The sequence below is a fragment of the Dysidea avara genome, chromosome 2, assembly GCF_963678975.1.
Source record: "Dysidea avara chromosome 2, odDysAvar1.4, whole genome shotgun sequence".
In the NCBI taxonomy this organism is placed as follows: Eukaryota; Metazoa; Porifera; class Demospongiae; order Dictyoceratida; family Dysideidae; genus Dysidea; species Dysidea avara.
Genome location: NC_089273.1, coordinates 7,189,763 through 7,204,999, shown reverse-complemented (window position 1 = coordinate 7,204,999; position 15,237 = coordinate 7,189,763). Strand labels below are relative to the sequence as shown.

The following is a 15,237-nucleotide window of genomic DNA, read 5'->3' as shown; positions in this document are numbered from 1 at the left end:
AGTTCAGCTAGAAACAAGTCACCCTGTAGAGAGATCAGCTAGAAACAAGTCACCATGTAGAGAGTTCAGCTAGAAGAAGTTACATTGTAGAGAGTTCAGCTACAAAGAAACTACCATGTAGAGAGTTCAGCAGCAAACAAATTGCCCTGTAGAGAATTCAGCTACAAACAAATCACCCTGTAGAAAGATCAGCTAGAAACAAGTCACCCTGTAGAGAGATCAGCTAGAAACAAGTCACCCGTAGAGAGTTCAGCTAGAAGAAGTTACATTGTAGAGAGATCAGCTAGAAACAAGTCACCCTGTAGAGAGTTCAGCTAGAAGAAGTTACATTGTAGAGAGTTCAGCTACAAAGAAATTACCATGTACAGAGTTCAACTGCAAACAAATTGCCCTGTAGAGAATTCAGCTACAAACAAATCACCCTGTAGAAAGATCAGATAGAAGAAGTTACCTTGTAGAGAGTTCAGCTACAAACAAATCACCCTGTAGAGAGTTCAGCTAGAAGAAGTTACATTGTAGAGAGTTCAGCTACAAAGAAACTACCATGTAGAGAGTTCAGCTGCAAACAAACAAATTGCCCTGTAGAGACAAACAAATCACCCTGTAGAGTGTTCAACTACAAACAAGTCACCCTGTAGAGAGTTCAGCTAGAAACAAGTTACACTGTAGAGAGATCAGCTAGAAACAAGTCATCCTGTAGAGAGTTCAGTTAGAAGAAGTCACATTGTAGAGAGTTCAGCTACAAAGAAACTACCATGTAGAGAGTTCAGCTACAAACAAATCACCCTGTAGAGAGTTCAGCTACAAACAAGTCATCCGGTAGAGCGATCAGCTAGAAGGACCATTTTGCAGAGAGGTTAGCTACAAAGAAATCACCCTGCTTCATCTTTTCTTCTTCCTGTAGTAAAGAAAAAATGACAGGTTAAAAAGCCCTAAAGCCGGCCATAGGCCGGCTTTGGGGTATACAAATACAAAAAGAAGTGAAATCTAATCCAAAACAGCCAAGCTGTAAAAAAAGAGTGAGGCCCTGAGAAAGGCTATGGTGAAAAAAGATGTGAAATCCAAGGTGGCAGCCAAGAAATGGCTGTGATGGTAGGTTAATGGTAAAAATTTTAATAACAACAATTCAGGTGAATTTGGTGTCGCTTGGTCTTGGCACAAAATTCACCTGACTTGTCGTTATTAAAATTTTTACCATTAACCTACCATCACAGCCATTTCTTGGCTGCCACCTTGGATTTCACATCTTTTTTCACCATAGCCTTTCTCAGGGCCGCACTCTTTTTTTACAACTTGGCTGTTTTGGATTAGATATGTATTTTCTACAATACCTATGTGAGGGGGTGACAGTTTCCTCTTTGTGGGCTTCTCATATATTGTAGATAATATATTAAATATATAACCCATTATAATAATAATATTATACAGATTTTGCTAAAACTTTTAGAAATCAGGCATTCACATCTACAAACTGTGTAAACTTTAGGTTACTTAGGGCAACCATTATTATGTATTATGAAATTTGTCTATTAGTGAAATAGCCACAAATGAGTGTAAATACAATTTAGCCAGTTTATAATGCTAATTACTAGTACACCAATGTATTTAAGGTAGTCAGTATATGTACATTTTATTTGTGAACATAAAGTATAAATCAGTTAATCAAGTAACAATGCCAAAAATGTATGTAGATGATGTAATTACAATACTAATAGCTACATGATAATTAGTCAAATACCCCACACATTATCACTGATGAAGTTAAATGATACATTTCTTCGGTCTGATTTTCATTTCCACAAATGGTAGAGGAAACCATTGACCATTAAGCCTTATTGTATACATGTGGTTATGCTGGTTGTTGAGAACAATGTCAGAGCAATAGTTGTACCACCATCCTCCAGAGCCATTAGAACCATAATTATGTACTGCACAATTGTAACCATTGCCCTGGTGATCATTGTCCCTATCCCTTGTTGTAAAATTCATCTGATTCAATGACCACTCTCGATGAGAAGGGCTTATATAAAATGGATCAGTTGTAACTCCATCAAATCCTGATATGGTTAATGGATACTGTGCTGAGGCTGGTCCTACTCTAAAGTTACTGTATGATAGATAACCTTTTGTTCCATTAGTGAATGTATAGTCAATACGCAGCTCCGATTGAACTAGGTTGGTAAGACAATGGATGGCATGCAATCCATACCAAAATTCTCCAGTCAGGCTACCAAATCCCATCTCATATTCCCACCAAAATCTATTGAAATCTTCAGAGCCATCTTTCCTCCTCTGAATAACCATCCATCCTCCACCATCAGTGACAGTGTCACAATATCCTTGTACTCTAGTTCCTTGTCCACACAAGTCAATGATGGTGTATACTCTTGAAGAGTTCTTGTTGATAGAGAAGTAGTGATCTTTGACAGCAACATTGCAGCAGTTCTTTATAGCAGAACCATCAGCTACTACCACTCCTAGTATCAACATCAATATTGTTATAACAGTAGTAATGATCATCATAGACTTGTCAAAACTGACAGCTGTAGCTATAGTATACCATTAGAAGACAATTCTATTATGATGATTGTACATTAAAATAATGTTTTTATACTGCTCTGTGCTTCCTTGTATGGTAATGTTAGTTATAATGCAATGTTACCAATAGTGTACTTATGGGGATTACAGTAGCTAATTGCATTGAACATCTTACTGTTGGTCCGTTCAATTTATACTCTCACATATGGTCACAGTACATAATCACTTAGCTACACAACACATATAGCAAGCTTATAGTATTGACTCATTACATTACATACAATTGTAGTAGATTTTGTGGTAGTAATTTTTCCACATGATAGCATCATTCAGATGTACTTCACTAACAACAATTTCATTGTGGGTAGCACCGATGTGATGCAAAGGTATACACTGAATACTTAACAGGTGGCCATTCTCAGTGAATTAAAATCACATTGCATGTATCTTTGATAAGATCCATATAAACTTGATGTGTTGTTAGTTAACATGTACATATCTGAGCAGCTTGTACTCGTACATGTATACAGTGGAGCTGTCTTAAAGGATAGGGCATTATACATTAATTTACCTATCTCTAATGGACAGATACTGTACTCCCATTAGGCCTTTGTGTATACCATTTCCACTGAAAATGGACAACTATGAACTTTCTTGCAGTAGCGGACAACCATTTTATTGTAGTAACAAATCAATCTACCTTATAATGTTTATTATGTTAAAGTTGTTATGCCATTTGTGACATCATAACTTCTCACTACATTCTGAGTTTAAAATTTTATCCAGCCATTTAAGATGGATGTAGTAGACTATCTACGACTTAGTAGTTTTAATAAGTATAAGAATTACTTCTAACATGTGCTTGGTACTACATGTACACTTTTGTTGTCAAGCTGTTGTTAGACAAAACACTTCAAAGAAGTAATGGCACCCACTGGAAAATAATGCTTGTAGCATAATTTTTCAGTTGGAGTAATATTTATACTTTGAAGTCTATTATCTTTTTTACAACAGCTAGTAAAATTATCTTTGCTTCATCAGACACATGTCTCTGTTTAGCTACACCATTGTATTATATGGTCATGATACAAGTTATGGTCATTAAGCTATCCAACTACATACAATACCAATATTAAACTTTACCAAGTTTGATACTGATATTTGGTTGGATGAAAACTTAGTCTGTATATTATGTCATAGTGTCACACTCATCTCCTGTATGCTCTGATTTGATGCAAAGCAGCATACCTGTAACATTGGCAAAGCATTTGGGCATTTACAATAATACTAAAGGTTGTACTGAATTGCAGACTAAAATTACAGCTGTCAAGGTACAACAAGTGGCATCATAGTCTAAATTAATTAGATTTCAAACTCAAAGGTCTACCCTCTTATATACATAATATAGGTTCTGGAGTAGTGTCTCACTTTGTTTAAAGCTGCAACTACACAAAGCTTCAGGCTACTGTAGAATCCTGTGTTATGACTATGTATGTCAGTACAACTATAGAATAAGTGCACATGTAACTAAGATGTAGGGTTCAATTATTTCAGAACTAATTTGTAAGTCCTTATAATTAGCCATAACTTTTGCTTACGGTCAAACCTCATTACAATGGTACACATAATTTGACTTAAGATTATCAAGTGACTAGCCTCTGTAATATGACATTGCACTCACAACATACTTCAGCACTCATTTTATTGTGAAATGGTCTAAGAATGTTTGACTATTGTACAATCAGTTTTTAAATGCATTAGCTGTGCATATAAACATAGCAGAAGGGTGGAAGTGTCTTCACTCTTATTCAACAAGGTGGATGGGTGGTACAGTCCTGCATGGCAGCCTTCAAGATCGAGATACTTTAAAAAAGCAGTCAGAGACTGAAATAACAATAGTCAAGTGTATAATTAATAATCAAAACTCCCACTCGCATCAGTTTTTGTTCCATTGGGTGATGGGAAACAAGCTATAGTAAAAGGTGTTCACTAGTGGTGTGCAATATACGTAGGATACTTTCTTATCACAACTATTGCACTCAACCTATTGTGATACGATAATAATTATTGCAATACACAACTCATTACTTAGTTATGTATTTACACTGACGACACTTGTAGCACAGATGTACTACAAGTACAATACAACATGGTACATGACTAGCATACAACATTGCAAGCTATTTTATCAAAAAATATTACAGTATACAATGACATCTTGGGTGCATTTTGCTTTACCTAGGCTTATATCACAATATATGGCCATCATTATTAAATTCCTTGTTTCCTGTCACTGCTCGCATCAATTTTTAGGTACCTGCACCAAATTTTAAATATTTGATTATAGATGACGAGAATGCATTATTTCATGACAGAAGGAGGCACAGAGTGATTAAGTTTTAAGGTAACCAATCAGATGTTGCACATCCTGCGTTATTCTAGATACCATTATTCTACTTTGTCAGATTAGATTATTTGAGAACAATGTAGTATCATTACTTAATCAGTGTTTAGCTAATTAAATTATGGATTTTATCAAACAAGTGTAGCTACGGTATCAAACAAGTGCATGACAGCTTGAAAGGATTTCTCTTTAGTGTTTTGAAGAATGGTAATTTAATTAAAGCTTTTATAGTATTATCTCCTTGTACAAACTGTTGAGTCTACATAACAGTGTAAGTTGCTGACTTTGAGAATGTCTCAGCCATATTGTAACAAGGTTGAAATGTGATGTGTAAAAATGATCCTGACATCGTGAATTTCAATATGTGACTGGGCCTGCGAAAATAGGGCATGTGGGCACAAACTACACCCTGTCACTTTACAGATCATATCTCAGTACTGGAACAGAATATTTGCATTCTGTAACTTGCATCCTAAAGCCAATTAAATGCCTACTATAAGCTGAAATTGCATTGCCATAGCATTATGGTCAAAAAGTTACGAGTGATGAAACTTTGAAAAAGTAGGCAAAAATCATGTGCCCACATGCCTTATTTTTGCAGGCCCAGTCTCATAATTATGATAATCTAGTTACTGTAAGTATAGTTGTTAACTACACTATACCACATTATAAGCCTGCATCAAATATGCGAATAGCATAATGCTAGCTTATTAGGTGGATATTTCAAACTACAGAGCTTATTTCCATGAGCACTCCCTAATAGAACAGTCACTAGAACTGCAATAGAGCACTCAAATGCATTGTAGCTCTTTAGATTGATACTCTGTAATAGAACATTTATTTTACTGAAGTACTCTATTAGAGCATTAGCTGGTCAAGAATTGCTAGGAGCATAATACAAGCAAAATGGGAACACTGAAGAGCATTATAGACAAAACTTTTAGGAAATTCCTGAAAGCATTTTGGGCAAAATTTTGAGCGTATTTGACTTAGGCTTACTAAATTCATTTAATATATTGATTGGTGTCAGACTCCAGCAGTGCACACCAATCCGGAGTGCAATCATCACTTACAATGGATTTCGTATATGTAACCAGATTTGCGAAAGAGGTCTTCCACACACATCCAATTTACCAGCTTTGATGACTAATAATTTAAGATTGGAAAAGCTATTGATTTGAAAATGGTCAGTAGTGAGTATATACCAATATGACTTAATAAATGGAGAAGATTTCAGATTTATTTGTTAACTGAACACTAAGTTATGGTTTCCTAAGTTCGTAGAGTGCGTGGAGGACCCTTTTCGCAAATCCTGTCACATATGTGCATACAGAATATATTTTCCTAGTTATAGTTACACACCATCCTTCCACTGTGCCTACCTGCTTTTATAACTACAGTAACATTTTCTACAAAGCTATAAAGTGTATGCAACAACAATACTGATGTAAATATCTAACACATAGCATTGTTAGAAAGTGTACAATAAAATCGAACACTCAGACAAATTCCACACATTATGTACATCAGCAAATGAAATGTTGTCCCGCTTGACTCCTTATCCTGATTAACTTGCTCTCACACACACGCGCGCACACACACACACGCGCGCGCACACAAACACGAACATATAATGGAATGGGAAGAACACAGAGGCGGATCTAGGATTTATAAAAGGGGGGGGGGGCTAACTCAAGGTACTAATCTCTTGGGTAGAGGTGTGTGAAGCACACTTCCCAGCATGCAAAGCATGCTGGAACTAGGAGGGTCTGGGGGCATGCTCCCCCAGGAAAATTTTGAAAAATAAATGCTAAAATACTGCAATTTGGAGACATTTCCACATAAAATTCATACCTGTAGATATTTTATATACTGCCTTTAGATTATATAGGTCTCTCTGAAGCATTTTGCTAATGGAAAAGTTTGGGTAGGTACAGACAACCAAGTACATGATGCACCCTTCTCACAATTGCACAACACTGAATAGGTGCATGTTATGTTGAAAGTGGAAAATTTTGAAATTTGAACAATAAAAGATTGAATCTGAGAGCATTTTCAATGGAAATTGTGTACCTGAATTAAGTATTTCCATACATATTAGCTACACAAGCAGAATGAAGCCCTTTAAACAGACCAATGCACTTCATTGTATGTATAGGTGCAGGCAGATTTGGAAAAATTCCATAACAGAACCAACTACATGTTTCTAGTGAATGTTCTATTACAGTAGTTAGCTGACTGCTCTATTAGAGTATCTCGATCTTGTACACCTCCAATGCTGATCCGGGTCCTTGTTGCATAAACGTTAGCAAAAATCCACTGATAATACCTTGGAAAGATGTTTATAAGGTGGTTTTATGAGTATTTGTATTATTAGTGATCATATAATTATGCTAAGACAAAATTTCATTACAATACTCAGCATATTGATCAAGTAAAGCCTAAATATGAAGGGGGGAGCTTCAGCCCCCAAAGTCCCCCCCCTGGATCCGCCCCTGGAACATGTACATCCAATAGGCATATACCTGCAATTTAAGCCTTAGCAACATAAATGGATGCACAGTAAAATTACGCACATTAGGAACATGTATCCGTTATAATGATCTTGGTTGCAGCAGCATATTGTGATTTATGTAGAATGAAAATAATGATGATGATCAAGTGGCTCGAATACATATCATGGCATGAAAATGTATTGTGAAGGCCACAGATAGCAGCAGATAATCAGCAACACAAAGAGTAGAAAGTCAAGTTATCCAACTAACCTAGAAACTTCTGGTTGTACACATGCATGCAGGGTGTATGTAGCTAGAATAATAACTTAAATGGAAGCACAAACTGCAGTGAATGGGTTGCTTATGAAACAATTGACAAAAAAATATCATGAGACTATGTGGCCTGCAATTGACAAAAAAATATCATGAGACATTTATGCATGACAACTCTAGAAAGATGATGACTGCTTTCTTTCAACATAAAATAACTCACAATAGCCATGCTTATTCAATTAATTCAGTCAAATCGTTACTAAGCTGAATCAAAAGTTTTCCCGAAGGTATGCCCTGTTGACAACACAACAATGAAATGATCATTACCACTGTTCTGTTACTAGGACTGTATAGTGGTAATTAACTGATACTGTTCACATTAACGATTGTATGATTGGTGATGAATGCATGATTGAATATTGCTATGAACTTGGATATGAGGAATGGCATTTCAGACGTATATTTAGGAAATCTTCACTTGGAAACTTTAGTGGAATTTTGCTTATGATTTTTGCCTATATTTTCAATGTCATAACTTTTTGTAGCATTATACTAAGGCAATGCAATTTTCAGATCTTAATAAGCATTTAATTGGCTTTATGATGCAAGTTACAGATTGCTAATATTCCGTTCCATTATTGAGATATACACTGTAACATGACGGGGTGTAGTTTGTGCCCACATGCCCTGTTTTCGCAGGCCTGGTCACATTTATTAAAAGTAAATGTCTCAAGCATAGCATTTGGAACATTTTTCTTGGTAAAGTTGTGGTATATGCTTATTATAGTTCTTATATGTGCTGATTTACCTCTACATTTACAAGTTGAGTATCAACTTGTACATAGATAGGTAAGTGGTTCAATACAAAACTGTTTTTTACTGATAACTATGCATTTGAGAAAACAAAAAAAACTTTCCAAAACAGTGTTTTATTACCTGGTTTAATTATGTAAGGATAAGTAAATGGTGATTTAGTTGAAATGTTTCCCACATATTATTTCTGGTGAGTTTTGAGACCCTATCTATTAGCTGCAGTATCTATTAGCTACAGCTGAGTACTTTATAATAATTTAACAGATCACTCAAAACTACTCCAATAGAAGAGTCAAATAAAGATCCGTAGCAGAATAGTTCTTTAAAATGGCTAAAGAAGAGTACCGAGGAAATTAACATTGATATTGTGTTTCATGACCACCTGTAAGCCCCAAACTACTGTAAGAGGTAAAGGAAGACTAGCATATATTGAAAGTAACAGGGGGTTAAAAGGGGTTATAGCTAGCGTTACCAAAAGGCTGCAGGCTGTGCATGACTGGGCCAAAGGTCTGTAGTTGTAATGATGACTATGCTAGTTGTAAAAATCGTCCTGGAATGTAACCCTGTGTACATCACAGAATGTTGTTAAACAGTCACATACGTAGTACAATCTAACATTTAATGAAAAGTTTCCCCAAACCAAGTCACAAGATAGCAGCTACTTTTCATTATCCGTTTGTGATCTACAAATTGGTCAAAATGGCTTCCTAAAATCATTCTTATTTTATTTGTATATATTTACTATTCAATGAATTTGACCCCAGGTCTGACACAAAATTGGCTAACTAAATTTCTGCATCATTGTAAAGATATTGTTGGAGAAACCATGTTTCCATACAAGAGTATTGTTGTTCTGTGTATAATCTTTTAAATGAGACTGAATGCTACAAGAAACTGATTCAGAAGTGATTTTGTAGTAATAGCTATAAATGATAGAATTTGTAATGCAGTACATATTAAACTAAGACAAATGCAATTACACACAACATTCAAAATCATTAATAGTGCTAATAATCTCAACTACACAATAATCATATGACAAGTGCAATAAAACAGTAGTGACTATTTAGGGCCAAAGTGGGAACAGATCTGTACCTTGTTCTCGTAACACATCTCTTGCAGAGTCATACCAAGAATCTGTTAACTTGTAGAGACCAGCAGTGAAAAATATTCTGTTCCAAAACATTTTCTTAAGTGTGGCTTTAAAATTCAGCACATTCACATTCATAGCTGAAACATATAAATATAGTGTTATCAGTTTTGGAGAATTCCTCAGAAGGGAAGTTATACCTTCAACTGTCAATGATTTTACAAACATAACTACATGAACCAGTCCACCATGAGCTGAAACTGAGGTCATAAAGTTATCAGGAACATCAGTGTTGGTTGAATCAATGCATAACTGTTGTAGATTGTGGTTGTGATTTGAACTGAGTGACAGTGGTTTGGAAATGTGGTAACAATTGAAACTTACATATCTTAGTTCCTTACAGTTATTAATTATGTCCTGCACAATAGTGGGTAGTCGGCCATAAAATTTTACGTAACAATAGTTTAGTGATGGAAAATAGGATAACATTAATATATCTTCTTTGGTAAGAGTCTCACAACAATAATCGTCACACTGTATTCCTCTTATAGTGCAACACTTTTGTAAACAAATCAACTTTTCCTCATTTGCAGCCTCTGATCTCAATACACAAAACTCCATTGCTAAGTGAGTCAACTTCATATCATGCAATATTTCCCACAATAGGATATGATCCTGCACTAGTGTAAAACATATACCAAGTAAGTTTAGTCCTTGTAGGTTGTGGCAGTGACTAGCAATAGCTTGCAGACCTGCCAGGCTTATCAAACAACAGAAGCATTTCTGCAAGTTTAGTCTCCGAAGATTTGGGCAAACAATAGCTAGTTGTTCCAAGTGGCCAGAATATAGTGAGATACATCCAGTAAGATCAAAATGAGTAGCACAACCAAGGATGCCACTGTTGGCAAAAGGTATGGAATTCAGTTTGTTCACAATGCGATCATCAGTTTGACACCTCAGCATATACATCATCCTTCCACCATACTGACAATCAGTCATCACTGCCACATCATTGTGCAATCTCAGTATACCAAATTCACTGAGCTTAATACTTGGAGTGGTCACTTTACCAAATTTTTCAAATTGTAGTTGAAAATATGGAAGTGCAGGAGAAAAGTTTAAGGGTACTTTATCATCATACAGTCTGAAAATAGCAGTGGTACTAGTAGGAATCTTTGTAAGTCGAGTCACACAGCCAATCAAATTTAAGCATTCTCTAGAACGTTCTACTAGAGTAATATACACAAGCAAAATTAATGGTTTTAATTCTATCTTTATCCAGTACTTGAACAGTTGTTTCAGCAAATAATAACGATAAGAAGGCAAAAATAATGTGATTTCCCTTAACTGACCAGTTTCAAAAAGTAATTGCTTAATTTGACATTCATTATCTGCCTTAAGCTCTAGTGTTTGCAGACATCCCATATGATGTATTGCCTTTCTTAGTTGTTCAGGAACTAACTTGGTTGATGGTAGACTAAGATGTTGTACATTACTACAATACTGCAGCATCTCTACCAGTGATGGCACTCTACTGCTAGGAAAGGACAATACTTTGACATGTTCTCCACACACCTTCAACACCTCCTTCACACTACATTCATCACGACTGTCATAATAAGGCCACACAAACTCCTTCCACAGTGATGGTGTCTCTTCAATCACACACCTCAACCATCTTGAAACATATCTCAGTTTTACCCTGTCACGTAATGAAGACAAAAATGATACTATGTAAACTAACAACTCTGTAGGAAGTGATAAGAGGTTGACAAGGGACTCCTCATGAAAATTGTCTTGATTTTGATCCATCACTTTGATGACAATATTTAGTCCAGTTTCAGCTTAAACTTATGAGATAGTTTCATGCATGTACAATGTCATACCAACTGAATGACACTTATTTCATGGCCTATTTATATCTACCCATGATGCTGAGTATGCAAATACAAGTTTGTACAAGAAATGCTACTGTTGCAAACTGATGAAGTCACAAAATACATCACACCTTTATTGAAGTTCTCAAGATGTGAAACCCATAAATGTATGGGGTTATAATCAACACTTCGAGTGGTGAAACAATAAAATGTACAAATTGTTTTACATTTTTGAGCAATAAAAAGTAGTGCTTATGTCACAAATAATCATTGCTATTGCTTGCCAATGAAGTTACTGACTATATATAAGGAATTATATAGAACCAATTAACATAACCATTATTAATTTTACTCTTCACATTTGAAAGCTTGTAATATGAAAGCACAATAATATTGTTATTTGTTCAGGGATATAAACCTGTGCTGCATGAATCAAATGTGTGTGGTGTGTAATTACAAACAATCATACATGATATTAGACTAGTAATCATCTATATGTTCTTAAAGATTAACCGTTCACAGCTTCTTGAGTAAGTTCCACTACTGCTCTCATGGTTATACAACAAAGAAAATAGCAAAGGGTTTAAACAATAATACTTTTAGAAATTGTGGTGCCTTATGGTGCTAAAAGTTGCTGGCTGGAAAAGTGTAGATTAGTTAATGTCAAAGTGACCTTATGGAAATAGTTAATCCTTTTATTCAAATTAGTAAACAATTTACTTATTGTTCCCCACCAGTTGTCACCATCTTTTCCATACAGTACAGCTAATCATCAACTAAAATTCTCAACCAGTACAGAAATTTACCGTAGCTCTTTTTTCCCCCAAGACGACTATTGAAGGGAATTCTCTACCTTACCCTGATCTGCATGAAATTATATAGAAACATTTGTTACACATACATAATAATTAATTATTATATATACATTAGCATGTTGCCTCAAAGGGTTTTACTTATACTTTCTTTTGCATTGTAAGTTAATGATCTTAATCTGTCTGTAGCTAATTATGCTATAGTGTACATGGTTCGTATTTGTACTCTTTCCACATGCACTCTATTGATGTTATTGGTAGTAAGTCACCATTCACTAGATGATGATTTTATAAATTGTGACCGGATTTCACATAACAAGGCTTCCACACACACAAAATCAAACTTACGTTTTTACCAGAAATGGATTGCTGGCCTAATACACTATCATATTCCACACTGTACTTCCTTCAGGACTGGCAAGTCTGGTTTCTGTGGCAGCTTTCTTCCGACACTGTCAAAGCCACGAGTGGGAGAGTGGTGCCATTGAATTGCCATGGCTTTGTGATAATGGTGTGTAGTGAGCTGGGACTTCACAGAGAGCTCGCCAACAGAGTTCTCAGTCAATTTGGAGTGATTTGAGGGCCATGGAGAGCCCAAACTTGGCTTCTGGATTCCAATCGTCTTCTTGTTTCATTAATTTTTTATACCCCTATGTTGAGCCCACCCACTGCCCCCCACCCACCGTATTACCACCACCTGTGATATTATTACCCGCTCGAAAAAAGCTGCCCAAAACAGGGCTAATTTTGGGTATCAGAAATGTATACACCCACTCAATGATAGCTAGTAAATAGATACATACTTGGTGCACAGCTGTAGGCACTGGGAAGTTATTACACAATGATTACTTAAAATCGCCATATCTCCTAACGAATTAGCTTTGTGCGTCGAAGCCGGGTTTTGTCAAATTCAGTCACAATTACTGACAGTTTTAGATATAGTTGGAGATTCATCCCAGACATTTCTTAGGTGGTACCTAGCAAAATAAAGTTATAATGTACTGTAATAACTGCCTAATTACAAACTGTAGTTTTACTGTAAATGCTTTTGTAGAAAATTATCTCAACCTTGACTTCACATTTTTTATTATTAACCATAATTATGATGAACAAGGTGTATACAAAATAAAAGCAAGTGGATCCTTGGACAACATGCGACCGCACAACTGACCGGTAATTGGCTCAGCACGCGGGCATGGCAAGGAAAAGAAAGACTATTTACATGCTTCTTAAACCTCTCAAGATGATAATTTGAAACAATTAATAGACCTACATTTGAGCAGGCTATGGGGAAACAACAATAATACTACATTCTGTATTATGCACTGTAATAACAATGCAAAATGATTACTTATATTTTGCTTTCTATGTAGGCATGCGTCTATTATGCTGGCATAATTTCGGGAATAATAGGTGGTTGAAAGAATTGGGGAATATTCCGGAATAATCGGATGAGTTCCAGGAATAATTGGTACGAAATTATAAGTTTTCCTTGTAGCCTGATGTAAAAATCTTTTGAATACACCACTGAAACAGTGCAAGCATAAAAATGGTTGAAAAGATCGAGATACTCTAATAGAGCAGTCATTCACTCTAATAGTGCAGTCAACTTTGAGCCCATAATTCTATTATAGCAGTCAGTTATATAAATTCGTAATTAATATGCTTATATCTGGCACTAATTTCAGGAATAATTTTGGGAATAATAGGTAGATGGAGAATAATTTTTGAGAATAATAGGTGAATAAAAAAGAACTTCCAGAAAGAATAATACTGTAGGTAGATTTTGGAGCATAATAGACTTAAGCCTATTTCTACGTAGCTAGCACACAGACATTACAATCCAGGCTTTTCTTAGGTGGTACCTAGCTAACAGTTATTGTTTTTCCTTGTGGACATTTAACAATATAGGAAATTTCTTTATGACCACAATTTGTGATAGCCTTTACAAACATTAGAGTGTAATATAGGATAGGTATTGTACTTTTGAATGCATGCATTGATTTTTTGGTAAGCACAAGCGCTCAAAGGTTTACTGGACACCTGGTTCCTACAGCTTGTTTACAGACATTATATCAAAAATGGTTAAAAGTTGTGGAATGGAGAAAAATCCATCCTTGCCTGCCTCAATCCTGCAACCACCAAATTCACAACCCAGGCAGTCATTATGTTTATATATCCTAGCAGATTTCATCAGGAGCAGACCCAGGGTTTAGCAAGGGGAGTGCACCACAGTATTAGGCATATGGATCATGGGGTCTGGGAGACTCAGCCCTTCAGGAGCTATTGCTAGGTACTTAATATGTTTCAGGACTGAAAATTTTTGAGCAGTTTTACGCACTAATAGTTAAGAATTGTGCTAAGTGGTCTGCAAGAGTTGTAGCAGTCATATGTACAATTATGACCTAATTGTCATAGGACAGGACTGAATGGCATACAAATTGAAAGAACCATAATATGCATTTTATCTGCAAAATTCCTAGCTAGCTGTCACCTTCAGCACTTTTGCTGTAAGGCCTTAATAAATAAACAAATGTCCATTTGGTTCCGAATGGGGTACTTTGAGATAATAAGTCACTCCCTACTGTTTCTATGGATACATATACATGCCATTGCCAAGGAGAAAACATCCTGACTGCCTGGCAGACTTCTGTTAGTGTTCCAGCGTTAATTGGATGACTGCAGGTTCGAGGCTTCCCAGGTCCAATCATGGATTTTTTTTTCTCCATTCTTCACCTTTTCAAACACGCTTATGTAACAACTTTAAACAGGCTGGTGTCCTACAGACCTTAGCACTTGTGTTGTAAAGCCTTAATAAATAAAATAAATAATCTGGCTAATTATGTCATTGAAATAGTGCTGCAGATGGCAGTTTTCACATACTCAGCATGTGGAGGATTGTTAATAATGTTTAACATGTCATGACTGGTTCCGG

General features: G+C 35.8%; 2 protein-coding genes across 2 annotated transcripts; both read right to left on the bottom strand.

Annotated features, from left to right (window-relative positions):
• Positions 1-1,761: 1,761 nt before the first annotated feature.
• On the bottom strand, positions 1,762-2,520 carry LOC136247750 (fibrinogen C domain-containing protein 1-B-like). Its single transcript, XM_066039577.1, has one exon. It carries the CDS (start codon positions 2,518-2,520, stop codon positions 1,762-1,764), a length of 759 nt encoding a protein of 252 aa, XP_065895649.1.
• A 7,069-nt stretch (positions 2,521-9,589) lies between these two features.
• LOC136247749 (uncharacterized) lies at positions 9,590-11,254 on the bottom strand. Its single transcript, XM_066039575.1, has 2 exons — positions 11,189-11,254; positions 9,590-11,144 (listed from the first exon to the last, which is right to left on the bottom strand). The coding sequence occupies exon 2, from the start codon at positions 11,123-11,125 to the stop codon at positions 9,590-9,592; it is 1,536 nt and encodes a 511-aa protein (XP_065895647.1). The 5' UTR covers positions 11,126-11,144; positions 11,189-11,254.
• Between the last annotated feature and the right edge of the window lie 3,983 nt (positions 11,255-15,237).

What these genes read in the sequence shown, in the direction of transcription:
- LOC136247749 (XM_066039575.1), bottom strand. Translation starts at nt 11,125, where the DNA reads ATGCTGCAGTATTGTAGTAATGTACAACATCTTAGTCTACCATCAACC.
- LOC136247750 (XM_066039577.1), bottom strand. Translation starts at nt 2,520, where the DNA reads ATGATCATTACTACTGTTATAACAATATTGATGTTGATACTAGGAGTG.